An 18,198-nucleotide genomic window follows, 5' to 3' on the forward strand; every position below is an offset into this window, starting at 1 on the left:
AACATAAAATCAAAGATTTTTGCCAAAATTGCGTATTTTAAGGTAAACAATATTTACTTTAGAGTTTATGTTACGCATCTTAAATTATTTACATTGTAATAAACATTACTTGCTGACAAGAGTACCTACCTATTTAAAGTTACATACATAATAGGTAAGTTATAGAATTTATCGCACTATATATTTGTAGTCTTTTAGACTAAAATGTGAAGTTACTTGGTGAGTATGTATAAGTAACTAGACCTCCATTTGATCACCACCGATCGCCAAGAAGAAAGAAGAAGAAGTAAGTATGCTTACGAAAAGCCCCGTCCTCCTCCTCAAATGCAGCCTACAGAGTCTTGTAACCAGAATATAAAAAAAGATAATGTAAAGAATTTCGAGCGAAACAGTTTGCAGCTTGTACTTATAATAAAGAGAGTAGCTTATGCCAGGGGTTTCACTGGCTTTCAGTGGGAATTTTTCAATCGATATATGGGCTGTTTAAAACTGAAAGATTTTTTCAACCGGACCAGTAGTTCCTGAGATTAGCGCGTTACAGCCAACAAACAAACTTAAGTTTTATAATGTTAGTATAGATTAATTAGCTAGATAAAGCACTACTGACAAACTTGCCATGTGAAAGCAAGATGATCTTCTTCTTAGAATACTAACTCAATCCTTCCCTTGTTGCTAGAGGTTTTATCTGGATCCCGAATGAACAAATTTTCACCCGGATAAGAAACAGCCCAGTGGGCTATTCTGATGTATCTATAAGCAGTGTTGTTCTAAATTATCTGTAATTTTTTGATCCAAATAATATTTCATTTCATCAAAAAGAAAAAAATATCGTTAAAATAAAAATTTCGGTAGCTTCATCATATTTAAGTTGCACGCAAAAAGTCTAACTAATGTTTTACGTTTACCGCATCCTGTACTATGAAGTAGATATTATAATATAACCTTTATTCTATTTACCCATGAAAAACAACTCATAGGCGTTGTATCACACATACTTTACCCTATTTTACGCGAGCTTTTGCAAACTTTTTTTTATTTTTATTTGTTTACATAGTTGATTTAAAAGTGACAGAACGTAGCATTTTGTTCAGTGCGCGGACAATGTTCGCGAACGACGCACGCGCTCCGCTACCGCGATTCAAATATCGAACTCAGTAACGGGAAGCGAAACTTTTTTAAAACTTTAAATTTCGAATCTCAGATTTTAAAAGAGTGTGTGATTTTTTTTTCTTTATTTAAAAGTTTTTGTGGCTGCGTACTTAACAGTTTTTTAACGTTACATGTTATTTTAATTTGACTTACTTATTAATCTAAATTTGACATACGTAAAAATAACCAAGTGACTAAATACAAATTTAATATTATTAAAAAAAGAAGGTACTTACTTAAAAATTATTGACAAAAATATTTAAAACTTATGCTTAACAATTTTAAGATTATTTAAACATTTATAAGCACATTTAAAAAGTGATATATAACTGTGATATTAAAAATTTTGTGACCAAACTACAAAGTGGTTTAAAAATTTTAAAAATAAAATAAAAAATATTTAAAAAACTGTGAATGTGCCAGTATCAAGTGGAACTTTCGTGAACCCTTAGTGAAATCGTAAGTTGTTGCTTGTACTACATTTCAACGATGTCATTATAAATCAGTTTTATACGTTTCTTGAATAGAGATCGCCTTTGATATTCTATCTCCTTGGTAGTAATAGTACGCCATAGACAATTTATGTGTTTATTTTCAATTCAAACTTGGAATGTTCATTCAACTTTTTAAAGAAGGACTGCGTAAAAAATTTCGTGTTACTGTTTTTTTTTTCAAATGAATGGGTCTCGTGTTGATACAAGGAGGTAGGTAAAATAAAAAGTTCCATGGCGTGAAAGTTTTGTTTGTATTTTGAAAGTTAATTAATCAAGCCTACACAGATTTGGTAATTAGTTAGTGGAGTCAGTGGAGTGTTCCATGACCTGGATTAGATTACTTTCAAGTCAATAAGTTATCATATTACTTATGTATTTTACTGAAATGGTAGTTGGGTTTACATACAAATCTGTCTTAGCTGGGTTTCTTTCTATACTTATGTAAGTACCTAAATGTTTTCTAGCTGTAGCTTCATACATAGGTAGTAAGTATAATAATGTATTTGTAATGTATCATTAACATGGTGGTAGGTGCTAGGTATACCGTTAAGACTTCATAGCTTCATACCTACCTGGTCTAAGTGGTCTATGGTTTAAGTAATTTAGTTTTACTCATAGGTATGCGTTAATTTTAATACTGTATTGCAGATTAGTTAAATTCATTGTAAACTTTTATATTCACAGAAAACGTACTTAATAATGTGAGGAGAACATAGGTTTTATAGGTATTATTTACGCGAATTGAAACGATATGAATTTTTATGTTTCCTTTGGATATTTTATATTTCCTTTTGATAAGGAACTTATTTTTCTTTATTTTCTAGAAATCTCTTGCTTTCTTTTCAGTTTATGCATTTTTTACTTAGGTATGTAAAATATCGAATAAGTCTGTGGACTGACCATTTAATTTAACCTTTAGCGCAGCTGTTCAAATACTTACCATCAATTTATTATAGATCTGCAATTAGTCATTATAAGGCTTGACTCTATAGGTACTTTGAATAACGAAAATAATCCACTGAAATAAATAAAATATTACACCTACCTACTAAAATAAAATTGTTTACAAACAATAAACTAAACACATAGGTACCTAGGTACGTAAGTAAAAAAAATGGAGAGCAAGTAAAACCCCTGATCAAATCTCCGCAATAGTAAAAATAACTATAACCGTCACTCTTGTTACGTAAATAAACAAACTAACTAACCAGTTATATTCCAATGAAGAAAAAAATAGCAATAAATAACTAACAATTCTAACGAACATACAAAATTAATAGCGGTAACTTCCATTGATTTTCGCTAACAGTTAACATTCCATTGCTCTGTTACTGAGAACTAAGTCAATTCTTGGACATATAAAACAGCAATGAAAGAAATTCATTCCATGATATCTAAGAGCATTAAACCAATCGGAGACGCCATTGCCACCCATGTCTCAACGAATAGTGATACGAAAATACGTGAGAGATTCAAAAGTGTCTCGGTTGTTTCCTGATATACATAGATTAACCGTTAAAAGAGTAAAAAAAGAACTTTTAAAAATATATGTTTATGACAAACAACTTTTACAAAGATTACCTAATGATCGGGTCCTGTAGCGTTTGTTGCGTGGCTTCAACTATTTGTGTAAATTAGCAGACTTCTGGCTGGCGTAAATCAGTACGAGTACAAATCTTTTCTAGTTGGCTAAATGCTCTAAGAATAATATATAGGTGTTACGTTTATTAGAAACGCGGAAAATTTTATGTATTTGTACACAACTGAATGTATTAGCAAAAAAAACTTACACAACTTGTTTATGGTCTATCGTACCATAGACGTGGATAGAGTGACGTATATTACCAGGGATGACGATCGAAAAATAATTTAAGTCATTTGCAGATCGCAAAAAATTTAAATTGTGACCTATTTCATTTAGTGACTAGTTTTCTCTAGTGGTTTCTCTCTCCTTTGGGCCAGAAATAGCTTCCTCAGCAAATGACTCAATACTATGTAAAATATTGTTTTATTTTGGTCTTGGTACCTAAGATTAATAAGTCCAAGCAAACCGTACCATTGACACTATTGCTCTTAAACAGATGAACCGATTTGGACGGGGTATTTTAAATTGGAAGCTGATTTCCCAACGGAAGTTCTTAGATACGTTTCATCAAAATCGACGTAGCCGTTTTAAACTTACTTATTAGCTGTTTTGCCAACAACGGTATGGATAGGCAAAATAGCAGATACCGTACATATTTCGCGTTTGAATTCGTTCTGCAAAATGGTAATTAAAGAAAGCTTTTACTAATCTAACAATCCTATTAAGTCACAAAACGCCATAATTAAGGAAATTCGAATATCTGTAATACATAATTAGTAATATTTCTAGGTTTTTCTACTTCCCAGAAATAATTGAATAATCTTCGCAACGAACTCATTGAGAAATGTCAAGGTTTAGCAATAAAACTGAGATAAGCAAGAAGATAAATGACGGCACAAGCTCTGAATTACATTATTACTATTAGATCAATTTTAATGATTAATGACTGTGTTTCGGATGGCACCGGCTGTCATTGAACATCCTTGGCAGTCGTTACGGGTAGTCAGAAGCCAGTAAGTCTGACACCAGTATAACCATGGGGTATTGGGTTACCCGAGCAACTGGGTTGAGGGGGCAGTCGCTCCTTGTAAAGAACTGGTATTTAGCTACATTCGGTTAGACTGGAAGCCGACCCCAACATAGTTGGGAAAAAGGCTCGGAGGATATTAGATCAATTTTAAATAAAATTATTTACCTAGTTAACTTATCAAGCTGATGAGTGTGTGAGCACGCTTATCTCGGGAACTACCAGTCTTATTTGGATGTAACTTGTTCGTATCATTCTTGAGTAATTTCAAGTTTATCAATCACTAGCTCTTTTCCCGCGATTTCACCGGCATCTTGTGGGAACTTCTTCCCGTAACTGGACAAAATATGACCTATGATACTCGGGAACAGGCCTCGCCTCCAAGAGGTATCTGTGGAGATCAAGGGGGAGGCCTATGTTCAGCAGTAGACGTACTATGGCTGAGATGATGATGATCATGTGTCGGGGACAGTATAGCTTCCCAACAGTGGAAGAATTTTCAGTGTGTGAATTTTCAGTGAATTATCAAATATATTCAGTGGTTTCGGAGCCGGTTTCCTCTTTATTATATTACAATAGAATTATACATTAGTATAAATAGATATTCCACTTATACTAAGCTTGTTCTTAGAAGCTTAGAATTCTGAGCACATTTTAGAGACTAGAGTAGATTTCCTTCCTTATTTATATAACTTAACTACAAAGAAAAAGTACTTGTAATGACGAGTTTAAGTATGTAATTAAACTTATAATTAATCACTAACTGAAGCAATGTTAGATACTTTAAGGGTGATTCATATTTTTTCTGTGAAAGTTATCTAAAGTGAATTCTCAAAACTAAAGTAAGTGAGGTAGTTAACTAGTTTTAAAAATCATGCGAGTTTTAATTATGAATAGTTTTCACAGTTTTCTTCCATACAAATCTACGCTTTTAAATGATATTTTATTTTCCTCTTTAAAAGCTTCAATTTATTTTAGGAACTCACGTTTTCTTCATGGTCTAAAATAGATTATTAGAATTTTATTTACTTTAAAGACCCCAAGTACTTATAGTTAAAGCTCTACAAGGTTTTTCGTTCATGATCTAGAAATGTACCTACCTGCTTATAGGGACTAAAGTCTGAAATCACCAACCCGCATTGAGCAAGCGTGGTGAATAACGCTCAATCCTTCTCCGTGTGAGAGGAGGCCGCAGCCCAGCAGTGGGACGATAAAAAGGCTGAATATGATCTAGGGACGTTCCATTGTTCAAAAAACAAAATAGCAAATAATACTGGCCGTCAATATTTGAGGTCGAATGTCTGATTAATGTCAACCACCCAGAGCTATTTATATTTCGTCTGTTCTATCTTTAAAATTGTCTAAATTGTTTTTATTTTAAGAACAGTGTCATTCCAAATATGAATGTCGAGTTTACACAAGTTATTATCGCGGGTAGACAGAGATACAGTCGGAATTAATGAGTACCTATTTGTTTACTTGAAAATGTTTTCAGAATCATTCGTCAATTTGCTGTGAATTCATTGAACTACTGACGGACTATTTGACTCTGTGAAAAATAAATAATAAACACCTACCTTTAAGTAGGTATGTTATTTTGCCATTTGGTATGGAACATACCTAAAGCACTTTATAAATAGCGCTGTTACCTATTAAGGGCTATATTTTTGTCACGTTTATTAAATTAAACTTTTTGTGTCAGAAAAACCATCTTTGTCCTTCTAACTTTTCTATGCTCCAAACAAAATTCTTTAAAACCATTCATACAAGCATAACTTCATAATTATTATATTACAAGTAAAACGACTCTGTTTTGGTCACTGTTCGCTGTTTACATTCCAACTACCTACCAGACATTCTACCTTCATTGATACGTACCTCTGCTACCTATAGAGCTAGCTACACTCATTCATAACCATTGCGTTATTATGTCAATTCAAATTAACTGTGTCAAAGCCAAACATTGTATGCGCCCAGATGCGGTACAAGAAGGTACAAAGTCCAATCTTTATTGATTCCCAAAACTCCCAGACATTTTATTAAAAAGGGACCCTACTAAGAACATTTGTAAAGCCCCATTATAATATTGACAAAGCAAAATTCAAACCTTTCAAATTCAAAAAGGAACACACTTTTTTTTAATGCAGGTGACACCTGCTTCTTAAGAATTCTTCCCGGCGTTCTTTTTTCGAACAAACCTGTTAATGGATTAATAGGATTATAATGTTGGCTAACCTGTTTTTATTTCGTCTTAAAATTATAGGCCTTGTGTTGAAATGGAACATGGATATAAAATGGTAAAGTAAGCTAGGTATAAAATTCCAATATATAGGTAGTCAAAGGGACTCAATGTATGAATGTTAAAAGACTTTTTTTACATTCAGTTTCTTCTAAAATGTCAACAAAGTAGGTACCTATTTAAAATTAAATAGATTGGTATGACGCATAGACATAAACGTTAAGTTTTTTCCACGAAATACATATTAACACTGACAACAAAAAAACCGTGTTAACAATATAATAGCCATCAACAATTCAGCAAAAAATGCATAATGTGACAAATTAAGTACCTACCTATGCTGTAATTTAGTCATAATAAAACAAAAAAATCTTTGCATGACGATCGAGTCATCTGCTTAGTCTTTTCCCAACTAAGTATGTTAGAGTCTAGTATTATGCTTCCAATCTAATCGGATGCAGCTGTGTACCAGTGTTTTACAAGGAGCGACTGCCTATCTGACCTCCTCAATCCAGTTACCCGGGCATAAGGATGTTCGTATGCAGGTATCTTTCCTATATTCAAACCGAGAGCATCTATCTATCTCTCTATCTACGCTATGATTCGGATGCTGCACTAAGTACATACGAGGGTAATCTGTCATCTGCTACCAAGATAAGGCGGCTGATAACACTCATTATGTGTAACAGATAGTCAAGGTGAAGATTAAGTCTGAGTACTTAGTTTATAGTTATATGTTCAACAGTCATTTGATAAATAAGAATTAATATAAGTAAGTACCTCTAAATACCCCAACGTTTCTTCTAACTTCTTTGAAACTTAAGTTCTTGTTGAAAGAGTTTCCTTATGTATGAATCATGATTAAACAGTACTTCAAATTGTCAGAATTCTGCTTTTAGTCGTTTCGCACACTGCGTTAATGTATCTCGATATCAATCAATTTGTATTTGAAGTACCTAGTAAATGTAAGCAAGAGGAGGTTTTCTAATTTGATTACAATTCAAAACCACTTTAAATGTAATATACCTAAAGATGTATTTTTTTATGTCTCTTTCAACTAAAATCTTGAAACTACTTTTTAACTCCATAAATTAACTGTCAGAATCCTATCTATAAAACAATCGCAGATACCTCTTAACAGTAATTATTGTTATTACAATAGTACCTACTTACTAATAAATATGGATAATAAAGGAACGTGTCTTACCTCAACAATTCATATTATTACTTATCACCTATTTACATGCATTAGAACAATTACATATTTTAATGTTAATGAGTGTATTAATCATCTTAGTTACACTGCATGACAATACACGATCACATACACACGTTTTATAATCTATACTGATATAATAAAGAAGAAACATTTCTTGTTTGTTTGTAACCTAAATGAAAGCTTCGAAACTACTGAACGAAAAAACATTTCACACTTGGAAAGCTATACTCTTCCCGAGTAACATAGGCTATATTTTATCCGTCTACGGAAAGTAGTTATCACAGGACGCTGGTAATACAAGGGGAAACGGTTAGTAATCCATACTTCTAAACTAATATTAATATTATAAAGATAAAACATATTTCATTTGCTTGTCTCCCAAAGCATGCGAAACTACTGAAATGATTTTAAAAACCATTTCACTGCCACACTACACTATCCCCGAGAAACATAAGCTCTGTTTTAACCGTCTGCGGGCAATAGGTCCCACGAGACTCGAGTGCAGTCACTGGGAAACAGCTAAGTAGTTATTTATCACTACTCACTACTTTCTCGATAAATGGGCTATCTAACTCTGGAAGAATTTTTCAAATCGGACCAGTAGTTCCTGAGATTAGCGCGTTCAAACAAACAAACTCTTCAGCTTTATAATATTAGTATAGATTATACTACACCAACCATAAAACGTAAGGTGCAAAAATATAACCGCCGTTAAAAGAGACAGGTATGACCAGTCGTAAATCTCTCGATACCATCGATATATTCGATGAATTGTGTTCAATCGATTTTATTTGACTTCCAGTATCGATTATGACCATATCGAGATGTATTGTTGGTTTTTATGGGAGTTTCTTTTACTGTGTGTATTTTATTCGTAAATTATTTTATTAGTAAGTACTGTATTGTTTAGTTTTTAAACGGTTTTATATTAGTAGGTAATAAATGTGATTGCTGTGTTCCGATTTAATTGAGAGCGCATAACGAACTTTTCCCGTAAAATAATATAGGTATAGTTACCGGCACGGATATTGAGCTCTCGGCGGAAGAGTGGGGATCGCTTTGCGCACTGTACACATAAGGTAATAAACCAATAAATCGCTTCGGCGCAGGTGAAGGTCAGGGCTCAATATCCGTGCCGATAACTATACTGACTGATGTAATTATGCAACCTCTGTTGGCAATCTAATAAATAAATAAATAGGGTATATGTTTTCTAAAGGTGCTTATTTAATATTTTATTTATTTATTTAACAATTTATGTACACAGTGAAAATATAAAAGAAGTAGACATAGTATAAAAAATAGTACAAAGGTACTGCTTATTTCTAAATTCGAAATTTCTTCCAGCAGACCCGTAGTAGGAGAGTTAGAATAAAGAGAAGTAGATAGACTGTGTAAAAGGACATAGTAAAGATATATAAATTATACACATATATATAGGTATATATAAAGCAAAAGGTAATACATACATACAAAAATACATATTTTATAAAATCTCTATGAAGAAGAGGAGGACAAATAGTAGCTTTTGAGTTTCTGTTTAAAAGTAGCAACAGTTTGACAGCTCCTTAATTCAGGCGGCAGCGAATTCCACAACCGTACTGCGTTTACTGTGAAGGAGAAGGAATAAAAGTCAGTGGAATGGGAGGGGATTTTAAGGAGAGATTTGAGATGCGTTCTACAGAGCGCATCAGGCGAGCGAACAAATGAAAAGCGTTCTCGCAGATAGGAAGGAGTTTTGGGATTAAAAAGGATATTAAAAAGAAGACACAAAATGCGAGTGTTCCTGCGAAGACGAATAGGGAGCCACTTGAGTTCTTTGCGAAAATGAGAAACATGATCATATTTTTTGAGATTGAAAACAAAACGAATACATAAATTTTGCAACCGCTCAAGCTTATTTAAGAGCTCCTCTGTGGCATCCAAATAACAGGCATCAGCGTAGTCTATGATGGGTTGAATGAGAGTCTGAGCAAGAGAGATTTTGGTTTTCAAGGGCAAAAAGTACTGGAGGCATTTCAGAGTGTGAAAGGTGAAGTGCACCTTGCGACTGACTTCATTGACCTGCGCAGACCATGATTAATGATAAATATTTTGATAAACGTTAGTAGAAAGAAAATGCAAATATCTTTCGACGTGTCAAAAAAACATTCTAATGTGAAAGAGGTGGCTGCCAAAATAATGGAATAGAAAGACACTTTACGATCCCAAATAAAATGAGAATAGAACACAAACAAGAAGCATTTATATATCACTAAAATTCGCATCTTCAGAATTTTAGCACATTTACAAGGAAAACAAAACAATAATGATCAATATTACCATTAACCTAAGAACCACACCATGCGTAGCCATCATTTTAAAATTATATTCTGGAATAATTTACCTTCCTCGTGAGTAAAAACGTGTCGCATAGGAATATCTTTGTTTACATACATATGTACTCGGCATTATATCGAGTGCGAACCGCTTTGTAACAATGGCACGTTCCTTCTGATAACATAAGTCATTTCCACTATAAGTCTAAATAAATATATTCTATGATACCTTTCTCGGTACGTCCGTGGATAGGTGACCATCTTGTTTTAACGAGTTCTTCCGTATTTCGGAAGGCACGGTAAACTGTAGGCCTCGGCTGTCATTGAACATCTTTGGCTGTCGTCACGGGTAGTCATAAGGCAGAAAGTAAGTTTTGCCAATGGGTATCGGGTTACGTGTGTAACTGAGTTGAGGAGGTCGGATAGACAGTCGCTCTATGTAAAACACTGGTACCCAGCTGAACGCATTGAGAAGAGAAGCACCCAACATTTTTGGGAAGGAGGTAGGCAAACTGATTGATGATTGTGCTAATATTAAGAATGCAAAATCAATTAAATACTAACAATAAAATAAGATGCAAAATCAGTAGTGGAATGTTTTAAGTGAGGTAGAATTTACATAGTAAGATAAGGCATACACAAAGGCTATTTGGCTTTACCCTGGTAGACAGAAGACTCCGGAAAGAAAAAAGGTCTTTTTTAGTCCATATAAGTCTGATACTCCGTCCCGTTACACCCACATCAGGACATCGGAACATCTGATAGTTGTAATTGGATGAAGCCAAAAAAAATCTATACTATAGCCTATAATACAAAAACCGCATCACGTTGCGAGGTGGCAAGCTCTCACAAAAACATGGACAATATATCGATACATACGATCAATGAACACAAGACACTTATGATATATCAGTTAGCTCCAATCAATCTGACTGGTTCGATCGAGTCCTAGCAAGGTCAAGCAGATTTGTTCCGAGTTTCGACCATATGATCATATGCATACCTTATGGTAAGACCACAGATAAATTAAATATGTACTACGTAATTATGATAATTTTAAAGACAGAATTAAATAAAGTAGATATAAGTGTTAGCTTTTATAGAAAAATACTGAAAAAACTTTTTACATGAGTACGGCATGTTAGAATAAGCGTGATATTAATAAATGGATTTAGGATATAAAATAAAGGAAGAGGAAGTATCCCTTTATCAAGTATTAACACCACAAACTTAAACATACATTAGAAAACTGAGGTGGTCAATGAAATACAAGGAACTCTAAAAATAATATCAAGGCAAGCTAATTTTCTATCTCAGTTCCCTTGAAAGTCTCAAGAACTACTAATTAGCCGACCTACATTCGAAATTCGAAGAACATTTCAAAATAAGAACACTTTATTTTTCAAACGTTTGTAATGCGACCTCTTTTACAACTCTGTGCTCTATTATCTATTGCCAAGTGAGATGCGATGATTATCATACTCCTTAGACGTGATTTGCGCATGTATCTAGTGCTCTATGATTAATTGCTTTTAAATTGTTATCTAACCGGCATGTTGTAAGCAAATGTTGAGAAAATGCCGTGACTCATCGCTGGAATGCTGAAAACAATGATTGACATTGATTTGAATGGGCGCGTGTGATTGGCTGTTGAGAAGACGTGCGTATCTTTCACATTGCGCGTTGTAATTTTGTGATGTTGTCACATAAGTTCGTTGTCTGTTTTCGGTGATTTGAAAAACGAACCCATGTGCTTTTTTTAACGTTGATATTTTTTCGTACCTTTTTTAATTTATTTATTTATTTATTGGGACTCGTCTTTGTTGTAAAGTTTACTTTTAAAACTATACCTAATTATACAAATCTGTAGAGAGAAATATCACAAATGGTTGAAATGGTAATATCTCGCAGATCTAGACCCAAGGCTGGAAACAGAGAGAAAAGATATCTTCAGACTTTATAATAACTTCCAAATCACTCCTCATCAAAATCTGGCAAATGCTATCCCATTTTTTTCTCAAATATATGTACACCATAATAAAATTAATTAACACATTTTCAAATGCTCGCCTTATCTCTCCTTGTATCATTTTGCGTACACGTCTCAGATATAATGAGTTCCGACGTGACCTCTAACATTGGTTCGTACTAGACAGATGATAAGCTTTTAACATCGTGTGTACTTGAAATCTAAAGATTAGAGATTTCTAATAAAATTAGTGTGATTTTAACTAAGTTTAAGAAAATTATTTATAATATAAAAACTAGTAGGTATATTCTTTGTTTTAAAGAGTAGCTGTGTTTAGGCGTTAAACTGTGAAATTACAGAACTCTGCTGGTCTGAAATGAAGTACTATAGTGACTGCTGTAACAGTCAAAATAAGCTGTGAGACGCGCATGCGTGAGGCATCTTATCAAATGGATGGCTTCATAGATGAGAACTGTAAGATTTTGTTACGTACATTTTATGTATCGTGAAATCTCTAGCAGCCTTCAGAGCGGCATAGTTATGAGCTGTAGAATACCTCTAATTATTTTATGGATATTATAGGTACCAATGATCCTTTTTGGAGAACGACAGAAAGATGTATTATGTAATCGACATCAAACTATTAAGTTTTCAATTTCATTGTGCTTAGCCTTTTCCTAACTATGTTGGGGTCGGCTTCCAGTCTTACCGGATGCAACTGCGAAATATTTTCGTTTTAATTCACATTCCTTTGTTTCTAAGTTTAACGCATGCTTTATCAAATCCAGTTTTTACCAGTTAACAATATAATCAAATGCAGTCTGTATGACATTATTATCTCAATAGCTGCATAAAATATAATGCATTAACGTGTAGTGAGCGGCGTGTCACTTAGTTAGACCTTGATCAAAATTGGCTTAGCAAGGATTTATGGGGCTTAGAATGTACTACCTGGTTCCTTTGACAACAAAGACTGGTTATAACTGTACTTTGTAGTAGATACTTTAAAGTTATGGGGATAAAGTTTGGAATACTAAAACTGGATTAATGCTTTCGGGGACGATAGTGTGTGATTTATTTGTTTTGTCAAAAATGAGCTTTATGTTAGCCCTAGCTTCCGTCTGCAGTTTCTCCTGCGTTGTATGGGAACTACTCCGCGCACCTAGATAAAAGGTAGCCTTTCTCGATAAACAGTCTATCCAACACTGAAAGATCTTTTCTAATCTGATTAGAAGCTCCTGAGATTAGACCGTTCAGGCAAGCAAACAAACATTCAAACTTTGGAATGGAAACTTTTGCTATAATGACCATTGTTCAAGTTCCACCACCATACCAAGCCATCATTAAAGGTCACTTTTGGCCGCAATGCAGTCACTGATGACATCAATTTTTGCATTGTGCACACAACATGGCGATCAAAGTGTTAAATTAGCCATTAAGTACACAATAGTTGCATGTCGATTCTTTTCATACCACATCATTTGATCACTATTTACTCATATACCTAAGAGCTCCCGTACACTGCAAACTTTTAGTCGGCCGATAGTTTGTTTGGGCTCATAAATCAGTATGAAGATGAATGATAGTACGCACATTACAAAGATCTGCCGTCTTACCACAAAAACTTTTTAACGTCAGTTTAAGCCTTGTCTAAAAAAATGACAAATTATGACGTTGACATATGGTTCATTTTGGAGCCACATTTTTTTTAGACAAGTGTAAAACAGTGTTTAAAGTTTTTGTAGTAAGCCACTGGTGTTTAGCCGGTACCAGACCGACTGCAAACTTTGGTTGCAATCGAGACTTGCTTAGAGATTTTTGTTTGCTATCCATCATCGGGTCAACTTTCGGCCAACGATTTAGTCTAAAGTGTGCGGGTATTCAAAGTACAATTAGAGGTCATAAAACTACTCTAAAACAATGAACACATTGTTAAAATGATCTAATTGTACGCAAGCCGCTGACCGCTTGCTAATTTAATTTTGACAGCCCATAATAGAACGGAAACGGAAAATTATCAAACTAGTCATCTCGTTATGTTTTGTGTTCATTTGCATGGTTGAATGTGGTCCTAATATGGTACCCATGTTAAATAGAAGACCTTCATTTGTTTATAATGAAGGATTGTGACGAAATGTGGGTCACACGGAAGGACGTATTGGGTAGTGGTGAAACCTGACTAATAGACGTCCAACTACACGCATAATTGTCATATGGTTTAATGCTCAAAACTGAGGCAAAACCAGCAGATGAATTATTTAAAAACATTTCGGACACAATAAATCTGAAACTACATTTTTATTTATTCATATTTGTGACACCATAAAATTATTGAAGCTGTTTGTAAAGTCAGGTTTACGAGAAGTTTAATAACAAAACAGTACCTACGAGTACCTAGAAAGTCGCTGCAAAGCTAGAACACAAATACTAAGTATTTACAACTATTCAAAATTAATGAATCCCATATTTTTTTTTTTATTTTTTTTATTTAAGAACGAAACAGCAGCTATTTATTTGACTAGGATTTTTTTTGCTATTACTTTATAAGTTATTGACTACTAACAATGTGGATAAATGTAATCTGAAGAGAAACTTTTTATTTATTATGTACCTATCTATTAATTATTTACAAAAATCCTTTCTTCCCTCCACAGTACCTTCACCCAAAGAATGCACGCCTGACCACAGTCTTTCCTAACTCCGTCAGCGCAGAGGCGCGCGCGCACCATGCTGGGGGTTCTGCCCGTCAAGTGGGTCGCCAGGCTCAAGCATGGAGGAGTGGTCAACCAGTTCATCATGGCTACCATGGGTGAGTTAGAAATCTTTATTCAGTTATTGTTAATATTGATGGTAGGTATATGAAGATTGTAAAGTATTATAAAAAGAGATGATCCAGTTGACATAATGAAAGAAAGAAGTGTTTTAGACAAGGGGGTTTAAGTTACCCTAGAAGATCAAAATGTTTGTACCTATAGTTCCATAAAAATCCATAAAATATTATGGATGTTTCCTAAAATATGACACTCTTTTTATACTAACATCGCTCCCCAGCACCGAGAGTAGGGGCAAATTCCAGTTCGTTGAGACGTTGTTCAGCAGTAGACAGTTTTCCGCTGTGACGACAACATAACTTACCACTATTGTAGCGGAGATATTATGAATAAGAACTAATAAGATTTTTATAAGCACAGCCCATGTTCTTTACAACCGCTTTTACTGTCATTCATACAAACAAAGTTCCTCAGTAGCCAAAACAAGAGACAGTCTACAAAAATTAACCCATAAAATAGCTTCATACCACCACAGCAGCACATACAAACAAAGCCACACAAAGATATTATCACCTGTACCTATTGACATAGGTCGCAGCAACAGCACATTCTCCTTACTCGACAACATTCCGATAATACTTACATACCTACCTCTATATACATATATACGTACCTATAAAGTTTTCTGAGATGTGTATAGTGACGTCATAGTCTCTGGAAACGTTACTGTCACGTATGTTTTGATAGTGATAGTTTTGTTACTGCTCTGTGTTAGTGTTACATAAAAATAACAGAATATGCCGAAAACCGATCTCAGTGGCGTGCACTTGCAGAGGCCTATCTCCAGCAGTGGACTGCGATAGGCTGATGATGATGATGATGACGATGCCTAACGCAGATCACAGTGACATCGAGATCTATTTTCGGTCAATGGGTCTGTTCTTGAAAGAGATTAGCCAGCTGTGCCGGACATATTTAAATATTTATAGTATAAATATATATATAAAAGCCTTATGCACACGCGCTGATGCAGGGCAAAATACAACTAGTAGACGTAAAAGCCATGTAAAACAAAAGTTCAATAGTATTTTCAACAATAAATGACACATTACATAAGTATTCCATACACTGGCTTTGTCATCTTTACAGTTTTCACAAAAGGCCTTGTAGTAGATTTAGAACCCGGATAATCCGTGTCGAAATACTCTTTCACCATTGCCACGGGCAAAAGCCAATTAGTGCCACAAATTGTTGTCAATAACACCGAGGCAATTATTTACACGTGATCGAGTACCGTCGTACGCACCGACTGCAAACTTTTAGTCGGCCGATAGTTGGTTGGGGCTCATAAGTCAGTATGAAGATGAATGGTAGTGCGCACATTACACAGATCAGAGGCGCGATTCTACTTATTTGACTTAAGCGACATACGATTCACATACGACTCCAATCACGACTTAATTAAGATTGAAGCGTATGTGGCATTGCGCTATTTTGTCTTTTAAATAAACGTTTTTATCCGTTTGTGTGATTCAATAATAAATCATAATATATATTGTCTGCAAATTATTTACGTTTGCAATATGATTGTAGAGCAAACTACATGGCTAACCTATCGCAAATAGACCAAATGGCAGACCAATCGCAAACCAATCGAATGTCACTGGAATACGATTGGTCGACTCAATTTCTATTCAATTTTTACATCATAAACTTAGCAGAATCGGGCCCCAGGTATTTAGCCCGTACTCGACCGACTGAAAACTTTGGATGGAATAGATGTTCTTTAAAGATTTTTTTTGTCAGCTATTGGGTCAACTATCGGCCAACTTTTTAATCTTCAGTGTGCGGGTATTCTTAATTGACACGAGTTGTAAAATGTCGTACAAATGGAGTTCGAAAAAAACTGTTCATGATAATGTGTTGTGTACCTATGTGACATAGATTTGATTGATTGACAGATTATTGCGGAAATTTTTTTTACGTAGTTTAGTCTATGGAATGTTTTCATTTTTTCTACCGAGTTACCTATGCTACTTTAAATATCGGTTGAGCATAGGTACCTACGGGAAATCTGTATCTGCGCATGAAAATTATGTGATTTTATATGGTTATTAGGAGTTAACTACGAGTTACCTATGTTGCTTTAAATATCGACTGAGGATAGGTATGGGTAATCTATAGATATCTACTCATGAAAATTATATAATTTGTTATGGTTATGAGGAGTTAAGATTCGTTTCTATGTAACAAAAGCACCTAGAAGGTACCTGCTGGGGTTATTTCAATAACTCCTAATTAGGTGCTGAGTTATGTTGAAGTATCAAGTAAACTCTTAATTATTTTAGGCTACATTTTTTTCTGATTAAGGGAAGTTGTTCCCCAGGAACACTAGTAACTGCTCGACTTTCTTTAAAGAATGGTTGTAAACTAAGCTCTACTTGCACTCACAGTACTTTAATTACTAAACTTACCAATTGCGCTATGCAATGGCGAGATCATAATTTAAATTAGGCCTCCAATTCTTAAGATAAGATTACATAAACAAACTTTCTCTTTTCTACTACAGTCACACATGTGCTTACACGTGATATTATGTAACAAAGCCTCTTTGAACATTCCCAGAAACAGTGATCTTTCTATTATTTTCAGTCCTGTGACTTGACACTTTATAGGACATAATATGAGACCTTTTTTAAATTCGTTTTTCATGTAGGTATACTAATTAAATAAAAAGGATTTTTTTTTGTTTGTGAAAGGTTCCGAAACCAGATTGAAAAATAATTGAACTTTTGGAAAGCTACAGTCTTCCTGAGTAACATAGGCTATATTTTAAGCCGTTACAGCCCACGGGACGCGGGTGAATCAGCGGGAAAACAGCTAGTTAAAAATATTAGTACTCAAAATGGACTAATGGACCCTGACCACAGGACACTAACAACACTTACATAGAAACCAATAGCAACAGTAATAAAATTATGACGCAACTAATTAAAAATGACGTAATTCTGAAACTCTGACGGTAGTGTCTGACTTCTGACATCCCGATAAAGATCCCTGATAAAGTTTACACGAGTAGTTTCATGTAGGTAATTAAAAAAAGGCGTGCCAAGTTAAATTAGTTGATTAGACTCTAATTTATACATATATTTACCTACTTAGCTTTAACTTCAGCCACAACATTTCGCGCACCCGGATAACGAGTCTCTGTAGATAAATGGGCTAAAATTCATAACATTTTTTCAAATCAGACCGGGAACCGGGGTAGATCGGGAACTACTGTTCCCGAGATGAGATGAGATTAAAACACCAATCAATCAAGTCCAATCTTTGACCGAACGCCTCATTAGTTCTAGTAACTAATTTCATCTGCAGTACGTTGCTTGGCCTACCTTCCTTATGGCATCTCCGCTATCTTTCCATCTTC

The 18,198-nt window shown here is 34.5% G+C and overlaps 1 protein-coding gene across 1 annotated transcript in view; it reads left to right on the forward strand.

Annotated features, from left to right (window-relative positions):
• The first annotated feature begins 1,072 nt into the window (after window positions 1-1,072).
• Window positions 1,073-18,198, forward strand: part of LOC110377625 (facilitated trehalose transporter Tret1) — a 38,270-nt gene continuing 21,144 nt past the window's right edge. Inside the window, exons 1-2 of the mRNA XM_021336570.3 lie at window positions 1,073-1,608; window positions 14,655-14,809. Coding sequence (XP_021192245.1) covers window positions 14,728-14,809 — 82 coding nt within the window. The 5' untranslated portion in view covers window positions 1,073-1,608; window positions 14,655-14,727. The remainder of the gene's footprint in view (window positions 1,609-14,654; window positions 14,810-18,198) is intronic.

Source organism: Helicoverpa armigera, chromosome 25 (assembly GCF_030705265.1).
Source record: "Helicoverpa armigera isolate CAAS_96S chromosome 25, ASM3070526v1, whole genome shotgun sequence".
Classification (NCBI taxonomy): domain Eukaryota; kingdom Metazoa; phylum Arthropoda; class Insecta; order Lepidoptera; family Noctuidae; genus Helicoverpa; species Helicoverpa armigera.